At 49.2% G+C, this 25,591-nt stretch overlaps 1 protein-coding gene across 1 annotated transcript in view; it reads left to right on the top strand.

Annotated features, from left to right (window-relative positions):
* The window catches only part of ZC3H3 (zinc finger CCCH-type containing 3), a 1,788,705-nt gene that overhangs the window by 1,216,626 nt on the left and 546,488 nt on the right, over positions 1–25,591 (top strand). Inside the window, exon 8 of the mRNA XM_085604688.1 lies at positions 1,590–1,659. Coding sequence (XP_085460814.1) covers positions 1,590–1,659 — 70 coding nt within the window. The remainder of the gene's footprint in view (positions 1–1,589; positions 1,660–25,591) is intronic.

Genomic DNA, 25,591 nt, shown 5'->3' with positions numbered 1-25,591 from the left:
AAACAAAATCCATGTAACCCAGAAAACTGTCAGATGTCCAACATCAGACAGCTTAGCAGATATATTTCTGAGTAAATAAGTGGGCAATATTCAAAATTCCTACTGAAATTAGTAGGCTATGCATGAATTTTACATTATCAGGTCTGTCTCATAATCTACACTTTCAATGCCCAATGTGATAACTGGAATGTTATCTCTTTCTCTCTGCTCGTCCCGTCTCCCTCGCCATCCATACTCCTTTTCCCTCTCTTTCTTCCCGTTGCCTCCACTTCTTAACCTCTCCTTCTTTGTTCTCTATCACTTCCTCTGTTTCACTCTCTAACCGACTCTCTCTTGCTCCCTCTCTGTCGCTCCGCCGTCTCTCTCTATCTCTAGAAGTTACATCAAACATACCCCTCAGATACTGTGACGATGTTGGAAAACTATGGGATTTGTATCCCTACTCTGAATTTTTCTTTGGGCTCTAATAATCATTCCCAGCTACCTGCGCTAATATGACCTTCATACACGCTGCAGACATTAGTTCCAGCTTTAATATTTGTTCGAATACTGCTAAGATCTAGGAAGTTTGAAATACTCTGCAGCTATGTACAATGGCACTTCTCTAAGAGAGGGTATATCCATTTACACGCTTTGCTAAGAGTGCCTTTTCAAATTTAGGAGCTAATTCCTAATAATTGAGATTCTTTCTGAAATCACCATGTCACATGAAATCAGTCTCTGAGAAGACCTCAAATTGTTGGCTTAGCCCCTCTCTCAACTGCATATAGAACCCTAGGCTCCTTCTTTGACAGCCACCTGCAGTCATAGGCATGCACAAAAGATCACTTTCATGCATGGTTTACCATAAAATAAGTAAGCTTCCTTATTGATGAAGCCTGCATTGATGCCACTTGTAGCAGTATATGAACACCTCGATCACGCAACCAAGAAACCAAATACCATAAACACATTACCTGGGTGAGAGGTAGAATCAATGAGACATGACCTCAGAAGATCATTCATAATCCTCTCCAAGATCCCTGGTGTGTAATCTGTAAATTCGATTTCAAATATTGTTGTTGGGGCCACAAACAAGAGAATGAAAGATAATCTGCCAGTAACACTTTCTTTAAGGGTTTTGTTTCCAATGGAACATTACAGTATTAAAGCTCGTTGCTCCGTGTACCCTTGTCTACGTCTGCTCCTAAAAAGGCAGGAAAAGGACTTGCTGGTACAAGTGAAACTGACAAGTGTTCGTGGTTTGCACGGGATTTGGCTTCTGGTACCAACATTTTGTTAACTCCAAATTGTTCTTAGAATGTGTGGCTTTGGAGCTCTTACAATAGTGTGTATCAGAGATATTGTACTCCACAGAACTGTTATTGCCAGGAAATGTGTTAGACGCATTAGTAGATGAGTAATTCTATTCTCTGTGCTGTAGCACCTTTTACTGGGCGGTCCGGTCCTGAGCCACAGTCCACCTTTCACAAGCTCTCCACTGACACTTTGAGAGTATAGCTCTGTTTCTTTGATAGCATAAGTAACTAAGTGTTTGCATGTTAACCCCGTGGAATCTTGCTGACCATTCTCCTGTTGTTCTGTGATAGGTTTTTACGGGGCACGTGTAAGAAGACTGATGGGACATGTTCCTTTTCCCACAAGGTTTCCAAAGACAAGGTTTGTATAGTTTTTATTGAAGCGCATTCCAATTGCTTAACTATGTTGTCTTCACTACCAGGCTTTTATGATTGTGGTACCTCACACCACAATTCCACTCTCCCTACAAACATTTTCCTAGGTAGTTTAACACCGGACTGGAAAACAAGTCAATCCCAGTTACCACTTATTGATTTGTTAATAGCTGTAGCTTTTCAGCAAATATAAAAAAAACTGGAAATATTCCTCTAAATTGTCCTATTTAGCTTGGTGGTATGCTGTATGTCACAATCATCACCTCGATACAGCACTCGTTCATCCTATCGCTCTTGCTACTAAACGTTCTCACCTTTGGGGCCCACTCACACAATTTCTAGACGATACCGTGAAGAAAACTCCTTTACCTGCTCCCTCACAACAAGAAGTGACCAAGCCTCCTTGACCTCCTATTGTTTATGTTTAATTTATCATTTTCTATAATATATATATTTTTTTATTTTAACTGTGTATTTTTGACATGTACTGTTATTTACGATTTCTGTGAACCTTTGCTTGTATTCATATCATATTCTATATTATCCTTTTACTATTTTAATGGATATTATATTTCATTATTGTTCTTTATTACACCTTCATGTATTTATGTATTAACAAATAACTGCATATATGAAGTATTGTTTTTATGATCATATTAATCTTTTCAATAAACCTTTTCTTGAACTTAAAAAAAAAAAATGATTGTGGTACCTAGGTATATATTCTAGCAATGGTTTTGTTTCGGTTGTCCTAGATGTATAGACCTGCTAATGCACATGGCTCCTCCATTGGCTAATCAATGACAAAATGCTTGCTCTGCACAGTGATTGTGAGGTTATGATTGGATAGTAACTGAGCCCGTAGAACTCATTGTTTCTACGGCTGTTAAATGTTACCCTGGTGATGGTTTCCAAGGTGTCACCTGTGTGGAACCAAAGCTGTCAATCGTGATGCCTCTTTCTCAACACATTACTTTAGTCGTATCTTCATGCCCATCTCTTCCACACCTTGCTGATTCGCTGCATCCATAGCTTTAGAGTTTTACTGAACCCGTTGTAAATCTGCAAAGATTAGGATAAAAACACAGAATAGAGCTACGGTTCTTATTCCATTCTGTATCATCACCGGCCCTACTCTTGTGCAACCTTCCGTAAGTAAAAAATTATTTTGAGGTTGCCCTGGGCCGAGATGAACTCTATGAAAAACATAATAATAATAATAAAAACAAGCATTGTAAAGCCAGAGTAAGTCTGGCTTGCATTTAGTCCTGACTATGACATTTAAAAAAAGTCTGCTGCAGTGCAAAAACGAAACAAAAAACAATTACTTTCATGTACAGTGTATTTATGTGATACGATTCAGTGTACTTTTGATATGTAAAACAGTCCTCTGTCCATTGCAACGCAATCTCCCAATAGGAAGTGGAATGATCTACCCAACAGCCAATAGAGACATATGCTCCTCTGGGTGAACCCAAAGCCCTCTCTAAGTATTTTAAAGTATTGATAATAACAATTGGATATGAAGGGAGCGTGCTGCCAAGCCAGACCCAATAACAATCAAACGGCTCCTCGTCTCTACCCTGCAAGCACCAAAGGGCGAGTGCACGTCTGAGCGTGGGTTGTAGGCTCGTCTTCAGAGTACTTACAAGGGCCCTGTTCTGCTTTGATTTATAGCCGAGCAGCCGGTTTGCAAGAACAGAAGCCGCCACTTGCACCCTCCTTGGAGTTTCCATTTAACCTGTTTTATTGCTACCAAAGGTGAGGCAAGTCCCATTTATCAGACCTCTGACAGAGAGGGGGTGGGAGGAATCATGGTTTCAAGAGAGAGTCATTTCTCGTGTATTATGCATTGAGATCTCTTGTGCAATTAATTTTGAACAGTACATTGTCTGAAATTGAACATAGTCCCAGGAGCAGGCAGTCAGCACAAATGTCCTACTGTGTGGCTTTCAGGAACCAGATATGGAGCGCCTGAGCTGTCCTTCACATATGTGACGTCAAAGCTGAACTACTTTCCTCTTTACTGTGGAGCACCTCATTTGTTGCGCCTCGTCGGGATCCAAGTGAGGCACGGTGGCCTCATGGGTGAACATGCTTCTTGCTGTTCTAAGGCAGGGACCAATGGTGGCATCTTCATTAAGAGGGCCAATATAGGGGAGAACACATCTGTTTGCATCCTTTGATGCCTTCAAGGTGGCCCACTTGCTTCGTTCCCACACATGCCTAGAAGAAGCCAAAGCCATACTGGTTTGAATACAGAGGTGAAGACCGAGATATAATTAAGAGGGGCATCCTATAGAATCAACAGTTCATGATGGGGAGCCTTCCAGGGCTAGGGAGCCCCAGCATACCTGTGACATCAGAGACCACTATAATCCCGATCCTGCCGCCCTCTGCTTTTTTCTAGCTATTTCTCAGTGCATCTCTTTTTGAAGTTTTCTCATTCTCGATACTGTGCCATTCAAACCTCTGTTTTACACGAACCGTCAATCAGTTGACATACGTTCCTCAAAGTGGGTTTCTATCTTTCATTTATTACTTGATTCTGTTCCCTCTTTATGGTCTGGCTTGACTGCACAGCTGTCACCAGACAGTTATGTGAGCATCAATAGAGAGGAGCTTTGGCTCCACCCACATGTTGGGAGCCAGGGGTACATGTTTTGATTTGACAGAAGGTATGTGCTCCCACAAATGTAGTGGTTACCTGTGATACATTTTTGTTCTGCAGTCCAGCTATTGCAGACAGGTGCCATGCCAATGCGTCTGCCCACTTTCGGTGCCGCATACAGTCGGAAGATGAGACCTCTACTAGAGCAGGTGACCAGTATCACACTAAGAGTGCGTGTGGGACTCTGCCGGTTCCGCAGAAAATGTCAACCAGATTTCCCAGGCTGTATGGGAAAGTTTAGCGTATTGCAGGGATTGTCCCGGATCCACTTGGAACAAAGGCCAAACCTCCTCCACAGTAACAAAGGTGCTGGCCAGGTATAGGTCCTCTGCTCACTTACAACCCCGCCGTCCATTGGGACAGACCCATCAGTGGTTGTATGTGCAGGAAAGGCTGCTGCCACCAGAGAGGGAGAAGCTTAGCATACAGGGATCTACCCAAAACTTGTGTTACTGCTTTTTCCCAGACCTTCGCCACTTGTCGCTCTATATATGGTTTGTCCATCGGCACCCTACAACTTCATATCAGTAGTCTCTGAAGGTCACCTTACTGCCCCAGGCCAGTCAGTAGCCGCTTTTCACAGTTACTGCTGTCCGCACACCATAAATGCTGTGCACTACAGGCAGTGCTGGCCTGTTGAACATAGCCCGCAACCTAGCGGAGCCTGAACATTTCTCAGAACATTTCAGAGAAAGCAGGGGGCTTTTCATGGTTTCTATAAATACTGGCTACGCCACTGCTAGCTCCGAGATCACAGAGCAGTAGCAGGTAATGTAAGGGCATAGTGCCTCTGTGCATTACTGTTGGAATGTACACTGCGTGTAACGTCATTGTCGTAATCTGCTGCACAGCAGGAAGGGCGACAGCCTCCCCTACATTGCCCTGTGTGTGTTTACAAAAGTGCACATGATGAAAAAAAGCAGCCATGTGCACTGTACATTGTGTATGGTGCCCTGCCAGGGAGCACAGCGATTTATGAACACATTTCTCAATTCATTCATATCCAGTAACATTTCCCCATTATCTGAAACATGAGAAGTTCAAGCAACTTGTTTAAACATGAGTCAAGGATGATGCAGCTCAAGCTGTCGACTGTGGTTTAGGATCTCCCCATCCTCTGCTACAGAGCACCATAGTTCAGGTCCTGCCACCTTTCTAATGGGCTTTCAATGTACTATAGACTTCTCCGTGGAACTCACTAAGGCTTCAGAAACACAAGCTCACCAGTGCCAATAACCAGAATACTGGGAGCTGGCACTGAATTTAAAAAGGTCGATAATTTCATCACTAGCATGTATATTTCACATCCTCATTTAGCAGACTGCCAAAAATGTCTCTGAGAATTTCACTCAAATTTACCTGTGACGTCAGAGTTCCAAAATTGGTGGAAAATAATGTAATTTCTTTTTTTATTTTCAGATCACTAATCCACCATGCCCTTAATGATTGCATTTAATATTTAACCTATAAATGACAAAAAAGACATCTGTATTTCAGTATTTGGAGTGGATCATGTATAGGCAGTCACTCAGCTACCCAATACACCCACACACTTTTTTAAATTAATTTTTTACTCTTGGTTATTATTATATACCTCCTTGATGCCTGCAGTTTTCAGGTTATCCTATTCACATGTTTTGCTTTATTCTTTAAAATGTTTTTTTGCTTTCCCTCGTTTCTTGTGTTTAATCCTATTTAGCTAGCCTACTCTAGCCTACTTTTGTTTATTATGTGTTAATATTTTTTTTGTTGATCATCTCATGGCAGAACACATTAGAAGAGTTGAAAAAAAGAAAATAGCAGACCACTACCTAGGCAAAACAATTTAGAATGAAATCATTCAACTTATATTACAAAACATCCAGAAAAGATTGCTAGATATTATCAGGTCTTAAGTATTATTCATTCATACTGGACTGAACACCAGACATTAGTCATCAAGAGCAAAAGACTCTGATGATTCATGTAGTTAATATATCCTCAGCTATCCCATCAGTAGGGGAAAACTTAATGGGGTTCATACTTGTAGATGACACAAAGGCTGAAGCCATTTGTGAGGTACTACTTGAAAAAGGGAAAGATTTAGGAATGCCATTTGAACACTGCAGCGGTCAAGGTTATGACAATGAGGCTAATATGAAGGGACGGCATTCTGGTGTGCAGAAAAGAATACTTGAAGGGAACCTCAAAGCAATTTTCATTCCTTATACTTGTCATTCTCTTTATCTAGTCTTGTGTGAGGCAGAAAAGTCATCAACTATAGCAGTCTTCCTTTGGGTATTTACAGAGAATATACCACATGTTTGCAGTATCAACAAAAAGATGGGTTTTACATACCTCTTCTGTGAGTACTGCAGTTGTAAAGAGGCTATCAGACACCATGGGAGAGCAGAATTGAGAATGTGAAAGTTCTGTTCAATTGTGCCCCTGATGTCCACAGAGCATTGATAAAAGTTCTGAATGTGCCTAATCTGTATGGACAGAAATTCCCTGAGACCCAGAGCTTACAGAATGAAGTTCACTCATTTCCATTTCTTGTCAGCATTGTTATCTGGTATGAAATTATAGGTCAGATTAATAAAGTTATCAAATTAATGCGAAGTATTAACGTGCAGTGAGATCTTGCCATAGCTCGGCTGTAAAGTACTGGAGATTACATGAGAGAGTATTGTGACTCAGAATTTGATAAAGCTATTGAAGATACTTCTGAGATAGATTCAAGGTTTTATGATCTAGCGGAGACCAGCTTTGAGATTGAGAAGAGGACAAGAAAGAAAAAACATTTTGATTATGAAGATGATGATGATCTAGTAATTGGAGCAGGAGAAAAAATTCAAAATTGAATACTTCAATGTCAATGTTGATCAGGCAGTCAGCAAACTCAAAGAACGCGTTGAACAAATAGTAATATTTAATGACAGATATGGGTTAGTGCACCAAGTCAAAACAGGTAACCCCTTGCAAACAGGAGAGCTGGAGAAAAGGTGCAAAAATGCAACTACATATTTTGAAGACGACATTGCAGGAGACGAACTCATCACAGAAATGAAAAGCCTCCAGGGTCTGTACAAGAAAAGTAGGCCCGGGTTAAGACCTTTGGAGGTCCTAAGCACTTAAAAGATTTTGGTGCCCCCATAAAGATCTAATTCAAAATATGAACAACAATAAACCGTAAAATAAAAAAATAAAAATTAGAAATGAAACACAATTTACAGTAAGATGTCAAATTATGTTTCTTTCTGTATACTTCCACGTTATTTATAGGTTCAGCTGCGCCATTTGCAGTTTTTCACCATATGGTCCATGGTAAATCCGGCAATAGAAAATGTCTATGGAACTCCCCTTCCCTGATGCCCTAAGCACATGCTTATTTTGCTTAATGGTTAATACAGCCCTAAAGAAAAGCCATCCTGATACCAATGCAGCTTGTACTGCCTCTGCTCTCTGTTCTCAAATACGTATACGACAACCACTTGCATGAAAGTTATCCCAATTTAAACTCAATTCTGTTTTTGACAGTTCCTGTCACAGTAGCCCCTGGGGAGCGATCCTTCTCGAAGTTGAAAATAATTAAGAATTACTTGTGCTCTTCAATGGCCCGGGACCAGCTAACTGACTTGGCACTGATATCAGTTGAACATGAAGTGGGAAGAACTCTCAACTACAGTGAATTAATAAAAGAATTTGCAGGGCAGAAAAAGCAAGGAAAGTCAGTTTTTGTGAAGAAGTAGCATTATATATTAATCTAGTACAGGTACACTTGTATAGTTAAATTTTACTTTTTGGGAGGAGCCAAGATGGCGGACGGACAGGACGTCTGAGCTCCCGGCTCCGCAGCCCGTCTGCTGTTTATATGACATCCTGATCTTTAATCCTGCCTACGGTGCGAGCAACTGTAACCACGAATGCGCTGATACTTTCCGCGTTCCTCCGATGTCCCCGCCGGCTTTTTTGGTCGAGGATTCATAGAGTTTGCCGACTTCGGACCTTGCCCACGCACCCTGGCCCGACCACCGTCACCGGACACCGCTTATCACGTACGGTGAGACGACCTGGGGCTGGACCGGCGCCTGGGGAAATGTGACCGGAGGTGGAGTGGGCGGCTTGGCGGAGCCTTCTTCGCGACGGAGAGAATTCCGGTAGGATTGGGCCCGGGCTGGCGAACCTTCCTTTGTCCTGCTACCAGCGGTCAGAGCGGTATCCGTTTTAGAGCGCCCACCACCCGCATTGCAATACAGCCGAGGGCTCTCCCATCGAGTGAGCCCCGTATAGCAGCAGTAACTTTTCTTGCCTTAACTACTATTCCTCCGCCCTATGGAGTCGCCCTCACCCCTCCGCTGTGGGCTAACTGCCAAAATGGTGGCGGTGCCGGTCTACCTCGCCGGAAAGACGGAAGCCTCCATACCCCTGACGCAAGATTCCCTGCCTACTGTCGAGCTGGAGGGTGTCCTGGTGGCGCCTTTACATACTGCCGACATGCGGAAGCGAGGAGCTGACCTGACCTATGGTGATATCCTTCTAGCCCTGGAAGACTTGAGGGCGACATGGTGCCAACACACTCGAGAACTGGAGCGGAAGATCGATGCTGCTATGCCATCCAGGGAACTACTGCGGTTGTCTGACCCCCCAATGCCTCTCATTCCCTTCGAGGTGGATACAATGTGGCGACAGGGGGATACTGTGGAACGTCCTTTCCCTGGCTACAGTGTCGAGTGTTCTTTTAATGACAAAGTTGCGGATACAAAGCTCCCTTCCACTTTACAAGCTGGGACTCTGCCTCTGCAAGTGTTGCCACGGCTTCCTCAACATCGCCGGAGTGTGTGCCGTTCTGTGGGGAAAACTGTGTTGGTTACTATCGCTGTGGTGATGGTTTATGATTGGGAACTCTCGCTTCCTCTCCCTCTGCGTCTTCTAAGCCGGGAGCGGCCATCTTGCTCCTTTGTTCTGCCTGAGGTACACTCCCAGCGGTGGCCATGCTTGGTGGGGTCTCCGCGTTCTGGCCAGGGCTGATGTTGTCTCCCTTGATGATCCTGCCTGACCGCCTGGCATGACCCGGACTAGAATATTTGTCCATGTATTTGCTGTGCCGCATGTGTGTAATTTGCTATTGTTGATTGCGGGGGTGGATCTGTGGGGCCACTTAGGATCGGGCCAGGGCTGGGCGATTCCCTTTAGTTTGCTGTACGTATTGGCGGGCGGGTACTAGGACGGGACTGTTAATTATCGGATTTATTTGCACATTTGGAATGGAGTCTCCCCACCTGCTGCTTTGCTTGCTACTTCAGTTGTGCTGATGATACTCAGGGTGGGGGATGCTTATGGGGCTGTGGTGACCGGGAGTATGTAAAATTTCCTCCTCCTGCCTTCTCTGGGAGTCGGAGACTGGGATGTTCTTTCCCACTCTCCGGACTCTCTTCCTACTTGGGGTTCATTTGGGGCGACAGGCATGCCTATTGGGGGGGGGTGGGCCGTGGCCTTCCGCTGGTATGCAGGGTGGGGGGATGGGATGTGTTCTATGTCTTTTCTTTGTCTCTATGGCCCTCTTTCTCTTTCTTTCGCTCTTCTTCTTCGGTTTCCTTTTCTTTTATGTTTCTTTGTTTCTTCGGGGTCGGGGTTCAGTGTTAGTTGGGAGTTTATTGTGTTCTATCATTCTGTGGTATAGTGTTTGCTCTTAGTTCCCGGATGGTGGCTACCTGTTTCCTTGCAAATGCTTTCCTATATAACGCCTCCTTCTGGGAGCTTCGTGAATGGTTATGTCTCTCCTGGTCAATGTTAGCTTCGACTCCTCTTGTAGTTCACTACATTGTACTCGACAAAATCATAAAATTAAACCTTTTCTTATCCTGACATTATTGTTCTATGTTCTACAATGTCATAGCGGCCGGCCCCGAGGGGTTGTAGGCAGACGCTGTGTATTGTGCATTTACCGCAATAAAGGTTTTAAAAAAAAAAAAAAAAAAAAAAAATTTTTACTTTTTGTACTTGTTAACAATCTACTAGAATAAAATGATTAGCAATGAAAAACGATTTGACTTGTGTCATTGGGGGCCCGTACAGTATACTCTGCACAGGGCCCAAAATAGCCTAAGGCCAGCACTGCTGCAGGAACCAGGCATCGAATACAACTGTAGATCCGGGAGTCTCAACCCGCCCTTTGAAGGGTTCAATTTTAGGATGTCCAGTCTGATTCTGCTCCTCTTACTCACCCACACCAATGACACCAGGAAGCTATTGAGTTTTGTGAACATGGATTTTGGCAGATCACAGAAGGAATTTGGCATTGCGTAAAGAGACCAGGGCGGCAGCACCATTTTACTCAAGGCAACCTTGCCCATCACGGAAACTGCTGCATGTTCCAGAACCATATGGAGGCGCTTATATTGTCTAAAACCCAGCCCATATTGAGATGGTATTGAGGGCCTGGGCCAAGTGATACCTATTTATTTATAAAATCTGTTTATTGGCATTTCTTATAACAGGATACACAGATCGCCCTGAAGTCAGAGCGTCTCACATTTGTAATAGGTTAAGTGGCATGTATCTAGCCAGTTGCATATTAACTGATAGGGGCGGGACATCTTCCAGTCCCGTAGCAATATTGAGAGCCTCCCACCAGCAGCCACATTCACAGAATCCCCCTAAACGTCCCGCCACTGGGAGGCCTCCCCAAGATGAGACGTTAACATGTCCCCCCCTCACATCCTGCATGTTTCCCATAAGCAGTGAGCTAACTATGTAAGAGTAAGGCAGAACATCAAATGCCTAGATGAGACAACAACAGCAAACTCTGACCCATAATATACCAACTTCTCAATCCTTCCCCCCGCTCCAGCTCCCCACCCCAGTGTCCCGTGTGGATGTCATTCGTGCCATATGACCTCCTTCGCAATATGTACCCCCCGACCAACCGTACACGCCAGTACGCCCCCTCAGGTCGCGCCTCTGGGCGGACCCGCCCCCGGCCCCTCCCGGTGGGCGTCCCCATCGTGTTCCCAGCTAGTCACTGCGCCTTCCCCATCTAGTCGCACCAGGGCCTGTACCATTCCCTCCCATTGACTCGCTATTGGTGTCTTCCTAAGGCCTAGGGTTTCTTCCCGTAGGAGTGCGGTGCCCTCCGCCTTTGCCCATACCAACATGGAGCCTCGCCACGCCCGCACATGGGGCAGATCAGTCGCCTTCCAGGCTTAGTAAGCAGCCGTTTTGCCACCAACAGCCCCAGATCGATGAACCGAGAAGCGACTTTCGTGGAGGGAGTCCTGTGAAAGAGGTGTAACAAGTAAACTGGCCACTCAAACGGCAGTCGACAAGTCGTGCACGTGCGGAGCGCCCCATGTACCATCTGCCAGTATGGGACAACTCCACAGCATGTGGACCAGGCCAACATCGAGCTCCCCACAGCGGGGACAGCCCGCGTCCAGACGATGAAAATACCTGTTGACGGATTCAGGCGTAAGATACGCTCTGTGCAGAATAAAGAGTTGTATTTGGCGAAAACGCATGTTCCGGGGGACCCTCGTTGGGCTCCGCAGCACTTTACCCCACTCCCCGTCAGTCATGGGTCGAGTCAAATCGACCTCCCATTTACGACGCAGCGGCTCTAAACTAATCGCCTCGTGCGTGCGCAAGGAGGCAGCAAACCACCGAGTCATGTGTCGCCCGCGCCCCATGACGTGGAGGTATTGCATCGTGAGGTGTTGCTCCGGCTCCCCTCTGAGGTCACCCCAACGGCTTGTCAGTGTTGCCACCAATGACCGATGACGAAGGAAGTGGCCAGGCGGCAACCCCGACTCTTCCACCAACGTGGTGAATGGGAGGAGGGCACCATTGCGGTATAAATCCCCCAGCGTGTGGATATCTGCCGCCCGCCAGTCTGCAAGCTCAGTCAAACTCAGTACCCTCCGCCCACTAGGAGAGCCTTCTATTGGAATAGCTGGGGCGTATGGCGTATGGGCTCGGGTGAGGTAGAGGGAGCGACGAAAGCATTTATAGGCCACCGACACCAAGAGGGGTACCGGTTTCGACACCTTCGCGGCCGGATGAAATAATGTGGTGATGTCAGCCAGAGATAAGGGCGGCGCCGTAGTCGCCGTGTCGTCTCGCCCCCTGTGAGCCAGCCACCGGGCCACCCATTGCAACTGCGCCGCCAGATAATAATGCGCAAAGCACGGCACCGCAAGCCCCCCCTGGCCAGTAGGAAGGTACAACTTGGGCAGCGCTACTCTATGGCGCGCACTACCCCATATAAAATCCTGCAGCGACCGCTCAAAGGTGGCGAAAAAGGATGCTGGTATATAAATGGGCATATTACCGAAGTAGTACAGCAGCCGGGGGAGAACCACCATTTTGACCAAGGCGACTCGCCCCGTGACCGAGAGTGGGAGCGTGCCCCAGAACCGCATCTGTGCCCTGATGGCCGCCACCGCCTTGCCTAGGTTTCCTTCCATGAGGTCCGCCGGCTGCCGATAGATCCGGATGCCCAGATAACGGAAGGTGTCCGGTCGCCATTGCAACGGTACGCCCCCGAGATGACAGTGCGGATCTTGCGTTTCAGCCCGGAACGCATAAAGGCAGGACTTGGCAGCGTTCACGCGGAGACCAGAAAGAGTAGCGAATTCCGACAGAGTGCGCTCTAGTTCCACCGGAATGTGCGCCACATCTCTAACAAAGACCAGGAGGTCATCTGCATAAAGCGACACCCGGTGCGTCGCATCGCCCAAAGGGATGCCCTCCGTCAATACCCTGCGAAGCGTGGCAGCCAGGGGCTCCATGGCGAGCGCGAACAGGAGGGGCGAAAGTGGGCACCCCTGTCGAGTACCCCGGCCGATCGGGATCGCTTCGGAAATATACGGCCCGGTTCTCACCCTCACCACAGGGCCGCCAACTGGAGGAACCCGAGGCCTAACCCATAGTGCGACAGCGCCGCTACCAAGTACCCCCATTCCAGGCAGTCAAAGGCCTTTTCAAGGTCTAAGACCAGACAGCCCGCCCTAGGCCAGCGCTGCGCCCCATCGGCGGCCACACGGAAAAATCGCCGCAAGTTGAGAGAGGTGCTGCGTTTTGGTACAAAACCATTTTGGTCGCCGTGCACCAACTCCGACACCGTTGGGGCCGCCAAAACCTTAGCCAGGATTTTATAGTCTGCATTGAGCAGAGCAAGGGGGCGGTATGAGCCCAGACTGGTAGGGTCTCGCCCGGGCTTGAGTAGGGAGACCAAATAGGCTTCTCGCATGGTATCGGGCAGTGTGCCTTCGTCAAGGTTCGCAAGATAGAGCTCATGTAGCTTGGGCACTAGTGTTTCCCGATAGGCCTTGTAGTACTCTGCCGGGAGTCCATCTGGCCCCGGCGCCTTTCCCGAGGCCAAAGAGGCCACCGCATCGCCTACTTCCTCCACAGTAAGAGGGCCCTCGAGGGTGTCCTGGTGCGCAGCTGGGACCGCGGGTAGGAGGGCGGCCTCCAAGAACCCATCCAGGTCTTGCGCCTACTGGCGCCCCGTCGACCGGTATAGGGGCCGTGTAGTGCACCGTCAACACCCGATGTATTTCCCGTTGGGTATACACCAGCGTCCCGTCTGGCACACAGATAGAATCTATTGGGGTGCGTGCCTCCTCCTGCCGGAGCCGCCAGGCCAGCTGCCGCCCTGCTCTGTCCGATGTAGCATGAACCCGCGCCGAGTGAGCCGCGTAGTTGTGACATCTCTGACGTTCAAGCAAATCAGCGTGACGCGCCCAGAGCCGCGCCAACCGGATCGAGTCCCGGCCTCCGCCCTCTCCATGCCGCTCATACCGAAGGAGACGGGACTCCAAACTAGCCAGCGACAGTGCAAGATGTCTACGGATATTCCCCGACGCGCCCCCAAGCAGTGTCCCCTTATGGTGGACTTATGGGCGTCCCACTCCGTCAGTGCGCTATCCGTCGACCCCTCATTCAGTTCGAAGAACTGTTCGAGCGCTGTACCCACAGAGGCACGGAATTCAGCATCTTCCAGAGCTGCCGGTTGAAGCCTCCACGTGGGAATCGGGAGCCGGCCGGGATCCCATCGGAGACGCAGCCGGAGAGGATTATGATCCGAGTGGGTCCTGCCCAAATACTCTGCCTGGGATATCAGGGGGGTCAGTGAGTGAGAGCCCACTACCCTGTCAAGTCGGACATGGAGGTCATGCACCGCCAAGTAGAACGAGTAGATGCGGTCTCCGGGATGCAGAGTGCGTCACAGATCAAAAAGTGCCCAGCGCGTCAGCCAATCCGTAAGGTTCCTCGCGTTCGAGACTGCCTGCGTGCTCCGGAGGGGCGGGTAAGACCTATCTAGGTGCATATCGAGGACTGAGTTAAAGTCCCCCCCCAGCAGCCAGGGGAGACCCGCATACGGCGCCAGCACCACGGACAAGTGATCCAGAAACGACGATTGCTCAACATTTGGGGCATACAAAGAGCCTAGCAGTATGTGCTGGCCATTAAGCCTCCCACGGACCAATGTGTACCGCCCAGCAGGGTCAATCACCGTCTCCGTACACGTAAACGGTGTACCTGCCCGTACCCAGACCAGCGTGCCACGGGCATGCGCAGAGTATGTGGTCCCAAAAAGTTGACCTCTCCAGCGGGCACGCAGGCGACCGAGCTCAGGCTGTCATGTGGGTCTCCTGAAGCAGTGTGACGGCCGCTTTATGTCGTTGCAGATAGGCGAAAACAGAGTAACAGTGCGCCGGCGAGTGTATGCCCCTTATATTCCATGTGACTACGTCGGTGTCAGCCATCTAATGCGAGCAGGGTACGAACAGGTCTCGAGGCCAGGGTCGGGCTGGTCAGAGGGAAGTCCCCGATCATGTTTGCTGTGCTGGTATGGTGCAACAAAAAATCTAACAAACAAACCTTGGCGCGCTGTTGGGCGCATCTGAGAACATTCAACATCAAGAACAGTGTAACTATCAGGGCAAATCCCAACGTGGGTGTTCGTCCAAACCACAGGCCAAGTGCCTATGAGTGAAACGGAGCCAGATGTAGGCTAGCGGGTGCGCTGTGCGGTTGAAACCTACGCAGGTGGCTGTATCACTACATTACCCCAGCATGTGTCATGTGTGCCTCCTATGATGTGGATAATATTGAGCCGGCGTGCGTGGCCTAACCGGGGCTGCCCGCCCCCCCACCCGCTGCTGCTGCCTTCGTGCGTCTAGTGTGTGTCCCCCCGGTATCGCGCTGCCAGACACCCCTTCCACCCAGGGCCTCACGGTTGGTATGTATGTGTCGGCGCGAGGCCCTACCGTTCATGTGACAGGAGGGCCAGGAGGACCCGCAAACCCCGCGGCATCTGGACCCACTCCTGCTACCTCATGCGGCAATGTCCCCCTCAGCCCCTCAACCCACAATTCACATGATATGATCGGCAGTTTGGGGTGTCACCACTGGCAACACTGATCGTCTGAGAGTATGAGAGACGGGGAGGACGATCTGCTTGTGGCAGGCTCGCTGTCTTCTCGGATCGCCACTTCTCCCTGACTGCTCACTGATCCCAGGGTGGCCACTGCCTCCAGGGCCTCCCGGCGCTCCAGCTGCATTCTCTCCGGGCTGGGCGCCACAGCAGGGCCCAACCCCACCGCTCTGCGAGTCTCGTTGCGCCGCCGCCGTCTCAGCCTTCTCTCCTGTTGTCCGCTGGTTCCCGGGTCTGGCGGCCTCTGGCCCCTAGACAGACCCGCTTCCTCCAACCAGTCCCAGACGTCCGACGGGGCGTCAAAGAAACGGGTCCCATCTTTCGTGATCACCCTGAGGCGTGACGGAAACAGCAGTGAGTATGGGATCTGCAGCTCACGCAGCTGACGCTTCACCGCCAGGTAGTTGCTTCTCCGCTTCTGAACCGTGGCCGTGTAGTCCGGGAAAAACATCACTGGGCTACCACCTACCAGGATGGTCTCCAACTTCGGAGTCTCACGGAGCACCACGTCCCTGTCCCGGTAGTTGAGAAGTCGGAAGAGGAAGGGGCGCAGTCGGGCCCCGGGGACAGGTCTCCATGCCGGCACCCTGTGTGCTCGCTCCACTACAAATTGTGGGGAGAGTACCCCCTGCGGGAGAATGTCCCTCAGCCAGCCTTCTACAAATTGCTCAGGGTGCCGCCCCTCCTCGCCCTCCGGAAGACCCACCATACGAACGTTGTGGCGCCGAGAGCGACCTTCTGCATCCTCGGCGCGATCCTCCAGGGTATGAACGCGGTCGATAAAATCCTGCAAGGCCATGGTGTGACTGCGCACCACAGGCTGGACTTCCTGGCGTTCTTGGCGCTGCTGTGCAACTGAATCCACTAACTTGCGATGATCCGCATGCAGGAGGGTAAAGTCCACCGTGACTTTGTCTATGCGAGACTCCAGTGAGGCCCCGGTCTGTTCCAGGGTGGTACCCAATCGGTCCACCGCCGCAAGCATAGCGTCCATTTTGGTCTCGAGTGTTGTTGCCTGTGGGTCCACGCCAGCTCCAGTGCGTCCTGTTGCCGGACCGGGCCCCTCTCCCCGCAGCGCAGCCGGGCCTCATTCGCTTTGTTCCGCAGCCGACCCATGGCCAACTGCTGTGCCGATGGCATTCGTTATCCACTTGTCAGGCTATCCTAGTCCCTGGCTCCGCCCCGTCAAGGCGCCGAGGAGATTGTCTCGCACCCCCACCACCAACGTTGAAGAGGGGAAGCAGCCAGCCCCCCGCGGCGTCTCCTCAGGGATTGTCGTTGCCGCCACTGGGCAGATGCCTACGGGCCAATGCCTCCAGATCTCCGAAGCCGGCAGGCCCGCCACGTGGCAGCTTCACAGCCCGTCCGTGTTCCCCGACAGGCGGCCGCCCTCCGCTCCCAACTGCATGCCGCACCTCAGCCTGAATCAGCACCGCACAGCTCCTGCCACGGACTACACCGCACCCGGGCTCGCCTCTCCGCTGCAAACAGGCAGGACCTCTGTCACAACCAGCGTTCCCGCCAGCTTGTCACCGTCAACTCCCCACGGGTAGCGTGGGGCCCCCGCACCTCCTCGGGCCCGCGGCAGATGCCCGGGGACCGGGCCCCACCGCGCCAAGTCGGGACCTTCAAAGCCTCTGTCGCCTCCAGGCACTGTCACCCCCGCTGTGCAGTAGCAGCCCGCCTCTCCACGAGTGCCGCCTGCTGCAAAGTCCTCTCCGGGCCTGTGGGCCCACTATCGGTCGACGGGCCACTCCAAAGGCTCCGGGACGGTCACAACAGCAGCCGGGTAGTCCGTCGCCGCTTGTCAGTACCCTCAGCCAGGGCCACCACTGCGCCCCAGGGTGCGAGAGAGACCTCTGTGCCTCTCGGGTCTCACCACCACCCCTGGACTTCACCACTCGCCAATTGTGGACTCCGTGGGACGGGCCCCCACGGCGGCGAAGGCCAACACACCGGTCCGCACCCGAGACCGGCCCCGACCAGTGTGTCCGCCTGCTCCTCGGGGAGTCGCCCCGGTCACTACGTCCAATTATAGTTCTCGCCCCTCCAGGATTCCCCCACCGTGTAATGGCGGCATCAGAGGCTGGACCCCAGGTGTAGCATGTCCGTGAACAGCCAGCACATTGGTGAAGGCGGGGTAGAGGGTTTGCTCCTTCCGTGCTCCAGCGACGGCTAGGGCCCGAGATGACGGTCCGACACACCAGGCTATCGTGGGGTCATCCCTTGTGGCGCGTGGCACCTCCCGCGGGTAGCCGGCAGCGCCGCCACGGCAGCCCCACACTCAGCGCGGCCCCCACTCGATGTTTCAGGCCAGCCCGCCACTGGCCCCGCTGCTCCTTACCGGTGTCACCTGCTAGCTCCGGGTCCCCAGCAGGCCGCCGCCGGATCGTCTCCGCCTCGAGGCCCGCAGTGCATGCGGCCTAGTCTCCGCGTGGTGAGCCGCAGACCAGAGTGCCGCACGCAGCCGGCCGCAGTCCGCCGGCAGCTTCGCACCTCTCACCGGCGCCGACCACCGGGGGGTATAGCAGGAGCCGCGAGCCGCCCCCGACTCCAGTCTTCACCGTGCGGCTGCGGCATGCATTCACGCAGCGAGTGGTGGTATCCTTGGCCCCACCGAACACCGCTACCAGGATAAACGGCAGGATGATGGCACCAGGTTGCTGGAGCTTCAAGCTCTGGCGACCATCTTGTTAGTGCGCCACCTAGCGCGCCCCTGGGCCAAGTGATACCTATATACCCAATTACTGGAACTTCTCTCTTTTCCAGGGTAATCCCACCTTGGGGAGGTCAGTCTGTCAAGCCACCAGTCCTGCAGAGGTAAAGAGGATCCTCTTACACCTCTTGAAAGCAGTCCGGACGCCCATCTCAAGTCCTCCTTTATTTCCAACAGCTCTGTCATTGATCTTTCTGGTTTACTTAGGCAAATGATGGTGTTGTCGGCATACATCGACACAATATGAATGATGCCCCGACATGCACATCCCAGTCTCTAAGATCCTGTCTCAGGCACACCACCAGCTGCCCCATGACCAAGGCAAAGAGGAGTGGGGACAGGGGGCAGCCCTATATAGTACCCGTTCTATATTGAGAACGTCAGACACTATGTTCCCACTCCAACCTCTGTTGGCACTGTGTTCTTTTGTTGCACGTAGGATAAGAAACCCGGTCCCAATCACATATGTCTCAACATTTCCCACAGGTACGCCCATACCAGGGTGTCAAAAGCCTTTTCGATATCTAGGGCACCAGTGCCGCTTCTATGTCCATCACCTGAACTGAATGCAGCACATGAAATAGGCACCGAATAGTCATATGGGTACCCCATCCCACAATAAACCCACTTTGGTCATCACCCACGAGGTGCGTCACTACATGTCGCAATTTCATTGCAAGCACTTTTGAAAGTATCTGTGCATTCACAGTCAACATAGACAGCGGCCTGTCGGACCCTGGATCCCTCGGGTCCTTGTCTGGCTTAGGGAGCATCACAATAAGGGCCTCTCGCATAGGTATTGGTAGTGTACCTTGGCACTTGGCCTCCAAAAATGTCTCCAGGAGCTTGGGGATCGGCAGATCGCAGTAAACCTGCTAATACTCCACAGGGAGACCATCTGACCCGGGCACTTACCAGTGGCCATGTCGTGTATGGCTGTTTGTATTTCTTCCGTCCGTAGCTCCTCCTCTAATTCCTCCCCCTGAGCCTCTGTAAGCCTGGGCACAACAAATCAATATAGGAAGGCCAACACCTTATTAACTGCGTTCCCAGCAGGCCCCATACACCCCGCTAGGTGGCCGTGTAATGCATTTATTCTAAGTTGGCCCACTACGGTAGTTCTGTCCACATGGACCAAGGATAGAATCAATGGGGGGGTCTCTCTCTTTTAAGCAGCCACGTCAATTGTCGCTCGACTTGTCTCCCTCTTTGTGAAACCACTGTCTATACTCTCATCTCGTGTAGCAGTCCAATCTGTCCCATAGGTTTGGTACACTATGCTGCGCCAATAGCAGTGCCCTGTCTGCCGTCCCCTGGCCCCTCAGCTATCATTGGAGTTGGGTTATACCCTACTCCACTCTACGACACTCCATTCCACTCTGACATTTAACTCCACAACACTCTGCTCCACACTACTCTACTCTATGCCCCTCCATCCTACACCACTCCACTGTAAGACACTCTACACTAAGACACACTACTCCACTCTACTCTACTCAGTTATATGACTCTACCCCACTCTACGCTACTGCACACTAATTCTCTACTCCACCCTATGCCACTCCACTCAGCTCTACTCAAATCTACTCCACTCTACACCACTCCACACCACTTCATAACACTCTATTCCACAAAACTCTTTTCCACTCAGTGCCACACTGCACCACTCCACTTTATGACTCTTCACGATAATCTACTCCACTAAGCTCTTTACTTCACTAAACTGTCTTCTTCTCAGTACAACTCTAAGTCACTCCTCTTTCAGACACTCCCCTCTATGCCACTCCACTTTATACCACTCCGCGCTACTTTACTCCATTCTATGGCATTCTACTCAAGACACTTTACTCCACTCTTTGCCACTACACTCCGTAACACTCTACACCACTTCACTCTACCCCACTCTTAGAAACTCAATGCTAATTTACCCCACGCTTATTTACTCCATTCTACAACACTCCACTCTACGACACTCCACGTGACTCCATTCTACGACACTCTAATCCACTCCACAATGCTCTATTCTACTCCATGACACTCTACTTCACTCTGCTCCAGTCCACGCCACTCCACTCTACTCCACTTCACGCCACTTTACTCTACTCCATTCTACAACACTCCACTGTAAGACACTCCGCTCTGACACTCGACACCACAACACTCTACTCCACCCTACAACAGTTTATGCCACTCCACTGTAGGACACTACACCACTCCACACCACTTTACTACAACCTACACCTCTCCACTCTGACACTGTACTCCAGTCTGATACTCTACTCCATTGTACTACATTCTGCACCACTCCTGTCTACTCCACTCTACTTAACTTCACTCTACTTCACTCCAAGCAACTTCACAACACTCTTTTCCACTTCACTTTATGACACTCTAATCTACGACGCTCCATTCTACTGTATGCCACTCCACTCTGACGCTCTACTCCACTCTACAACCCTCCACTCTACGACACTTTACTTGACTCCACTCTACGCCTATACACTCAACTCCAAGAGTCCACTCTATGCCACTCCACCCCACCCCACGCCACTCTAAACCACTCCACTCTACAACACTCTACTTCATTCTGTGCCACCCCACTCTACCGCACTCTACTCCACTCCATTCTACAACACTCTAGGACACACTACTCCACGACCCTCCCCTCTACGCCACTCTATTCCACGACACTCTACTCCACTTCGCTCTGTGCCACTTTACTGCATTCGACACCACACCACTCTACGACACTCCACACCTCTTTATTGCAGTGTACGCCTTGAAACGCCAACGGGTGATTAGCTGTGCTCTATAAGAACTCTGGTCAGCCGATTGATTATCAATCAATCAATCAATTTTATTGTTTCCAGTTATTAAAAACTATTACAAAATACATTAAATACATTCATTAAAAGTACTCTTATTTTATACCGGTTTAAGATCAACTTATCCATAAAATTATTTGTACATTTATCTATGTAATGTTGCTTTAAGATCAACTTATCCATAAATCGTTTGATTAATTACGCCACTCCACTCTGTGACTCTCTACTCCACTCCGACACTCTACTCCAGTCTATGACACTCTACTTCACTCTGTGACACTCCACTCTACACCACTGGACTATATGCCACTCGACTCTGCAACACTCTGTGCCACTCCACTCTGAGCTACTCCACTCTACGACATTCTACTCCACTCTGTGCCACTCCACTCTGTCACTCTACTGTACCCCACTTCACTGCATGACACTCAATGCCAATCCACTCAATGCCAATCCACTCTATGCCACTCCACTCCAACACTCTACTCCACTCTACAACACTCTACATCATTCTACACCACTCCAGTCTACGACACTCCACTCTTTGCCACCCCACTCTATGGTACTCTTTGTCACTCCACTCTTTGTGACTTGGTGACACTCTACTCCAGTCTACACCACTCCACTCTTCATATTTTCCATTTTGGTCACTCACAGGAATCCCAAAGAGACCTTCATTCGCACCAAACAAACAGAAGCCCTGTCAGCATCTGAAGCTCTACTGTGTCCCTGTAGATCCGCTTCTTCTTTGGGAACCGTATGACATGTTTTCATTGAAGGAATGTGAACGCCATGATGGAGGTCTGCTGTCCCTTGTAGGTCTTCATCCCTGCATTTGCAGGCATTTGCGAAATGCCTCAATCCTCATTATTATTGATGAGGTTGAGATTTTTGCAGCCTCCTAAAAAAATCAATTTTGCATTGTGAATGATTAGTACACCAACCATATCGAAAAATGCAGGGCAGTGCGCAAACCAGTCATTGTGCAGTTATCACATCCTGGTTTGTGACCAGCATTTGTTCACTGGTATCAACATCTCTACTTTTATCTAGAGAAGCATAACAGTTGTGCATTCAGAGTGTCTTACTCACGATGCATCTTGTGCCCTGCTTCAACAACTCTGAGAGGAGGCTCAAGCAGAAATGATGCATCTTGCTAAGAATGGGGAATAGGCGACAACCCGCTATAACTGCTCTTTCTGTGTTGGGGCACTACCCTGTGGGACCCCCCACAACACAAAATACCAGTTCTTTGCAAGCAGATGGTGGTACCGGGAAACCAGGGGGAAATGTTCTCAATCTCTTCATTGAGGAAAAATCAGTATGCTTCTCCTCCCTTCTTCCGGCTTCCCCAGGTGTTACGTAGAATGACCGAGCCATGGGTCATCATCGTCGCAGCTCCTCATGCACAAGACAGGCAACATTGCTTCAGACCTCTGGAACATCTTAAATGATGCATTGGTTTAAATTAATCCATTCCCTGAACTGCTGACCAGAGACCAGGGGAAAATCATACATCATGACTCAGGGTTTCTACATGTGACATCTGGGCTATGGAATACCTCAAGTTTTGATCCCTTGAGTTACTGAAGGATGGCAAACAGATGCTAAAAGCAGCTATAGCACAATGCAAAACCATAACCTTTACTCAGAGGTGGGATCAGTGCTGTACAGGGTCTTGTTTGAAGGGTTGTGATTCTCTACCGATGGCTCCTTATCAGATCCTGTCTTGCTTAGTACATCCCACAACTTTGCAACCTCCGGTCTCAAATACTCCTCAATGAGAGCGCATATGGGAGCCTTATCAAGGTCCCTCGTATGACCCAAAACAATCTCATTTTTAGGTCGAAGCCTACTAGACAGCATAGCTGTCTTTTTTTGCTAACATCTTGGGGACATTTGGAAAGTTTCCCTGGGAATCCATTCCTCCCATTGCCTACCACTGGCTTTGTAATTTGTAACTCACATTTCGTGCTTTCTGTTTGAGGGCTTTATTTGTTTTAGGCTGTGCAGTTTGAGTTTGTCTACTCTCTTGCCCAACCCCTATTTACTGCATATTTCCACGAGTGCTGAATTTCTGTAAACAAGTCTATACATCTTGTTCTTATCTTATGACATTACTGTGCTTTTAAAGACAGAGGTCAAATGTCAGGGTATGTCTTCCAGGGAACATGGTTTTCACTTTTCTTTCTCTGACTTCAAAGTGAGAGGATTTATGTGAAAATCATTCTAGCTACTTGGTGTGTGGTGTACAATGTTATTTTTTTTTCTAGTTCCGAACAAAATTTAAATGTCTGTAAATGAACTGTGCATATATTTCAAGATATGAAAAGCACAAATAAAGCACAATCTTTGGTAATTCTCAAGTGTGCTGTAAACAAATATTTTATTATGATAATAACAAATTAATACACTTGGTGATTTCCGCACATTATCATTTGTGTGCGGTATACTTTTATAAGACAAGTGCAATGGTCATTTCAATTGAAGATGTGTTGTCTGTAATGTCAGTGCACTTCCACACCTTGCATACTCCAGTTCACCCCACTCCACTATGCACCACTCCATACTACACCACTCCACATTGTATCACTGCACTATAGTCTGCACTACTCAACACTATGCCACTCCACACTGCATTCCACTATTCACCACTCCCTTTTATGCTACTTCACTCAACGCCTCTCTACTCTACACCACTCTACTCCATGCCAGTGCACTTTATCCCAAACTACACTACTCTGCAACACTGCACTCTACGATACTCTGTGCCACTGCACTCTGTGCTACCTCACTCTACTCTGTAACAATCTATTCTACACCACTCTATTCCACTCTGCGCCATTCCAATTTATGCCACTTAACTCTGTGCCATTGCAATCTACCCTGTGCCACTGCACTCTACACCACTCTGTTCTATGGCAATGCACCATACACCACTTTACTCAAAACCAACACACTCTATGCCACCGCCACTCTACTCTGCACCACTCCACTGTACTCTACTCTGCACCACTCCACTGTGCGCCACTATACTGTACTCTGCAACAATCTATGCCACTGCAGTCTACATAATCAATAGGGAATGGATCACTTGTACCTGCAACCAGGGTCCAGATCGTTTTATCCATCAGTACACAGAGTCGGTACTTAGAGAACCCTCATTCACGTAAGCAGGCCGCGGGCGGTTTATCTTGATTCTCCGCCTTTCTTTAAATACGTGTTAGCATTATCATTGGGTCTCTTTCTGAATGCTTCCTCCACCTGGAGGGAACCACTGGATTTCACAGTAGTGATCAGAAATTAATAGTGAAAGGTGCTCTAGTGAATAGTAATATTAAAAATGTCTTTCTCATACTACCTTAGAAGTAACACTTTTATTCTATCTGGTGTATGGGAAGACTCTTAAAAAAAAAGGTGAGATTCGTGCAAAAAGGCCTAATTATGTAACCGCTGCACTGTTTATGTCCAGATTTAAGGTCGACATGTTTCAGCCCTAAGGATGCCCCTGACGGGTCAATGGGCTTTCTTCAGGACCTAAAAAGTAGTTGTGAGAAAAGGTAATGTCCGATTCTGAAGAAATCAGAGTAAATACTCCGAGATAAAAGGTCAATAGTACCTAAAGGTTGGCAGTACCTAAAGAGAAAAAGAAAAAGAAAGAGATGAACAACAATGCGAGTACTTATTTTCTTAAGTACAGGTAAAAAGTTTAGCAGACTACAATAAATGGCAAATCTTTAAAATACGTAAGCAAGTATGTTAAATGGCAAATCTTTATATTCATGTGATCTGTAGTTTGTTTGAGAGCTGCTTGTAATACTCAATGGTATAATGGTAGCTGTGTTATCGTAGCTCATGTCACTTCTTTGTAAAAGGGGTCACTCTACACCATTGCACTCTGTCACTTTACTCTGCACAACTGTACGCCACTGCACTCTACACCAATGCACTCTATGCCAATCAACTCCACACCATTGCACTCTGACACTCTACTCTCCCAACACTGCATTCTCTACCACTGAAATCTACACTACTCTACTCTGCGCCATTGCACTCTATGCCACGGCACCCTACTCTGCCCCACTCTACTTCATTCTATGCCACTATACTCTATGCCAATCTATTCTACTGTGCACCACTGCACTTTGTTACTTCACTCTATACCTCTCTACTCTGCACCACTCTACGCCACTCTACTAAGCACCACTGCACTCTTCACCACTCCACTCTTCACCACTCCACCACCGCACCACCCTATTCTACACAATATGACAATGCGCTCTA

The sequence above is a fragment of the Triturus cristatus genome, chromosome 5_1 (assembly GCF_964204655.1).
Source record: "Triturus cristatus chromosome 5_1, aTriCri1.1, whole genome shotgun sequence".
NCBI lineage: Eukaryota > Metazoa > Chordata > Amphibia > Caudata > Salamandridae > Triturus > Triturus cristatus.
This window is presented reverse-complemented; position numbering and strand designations above follow the sequence as displayed.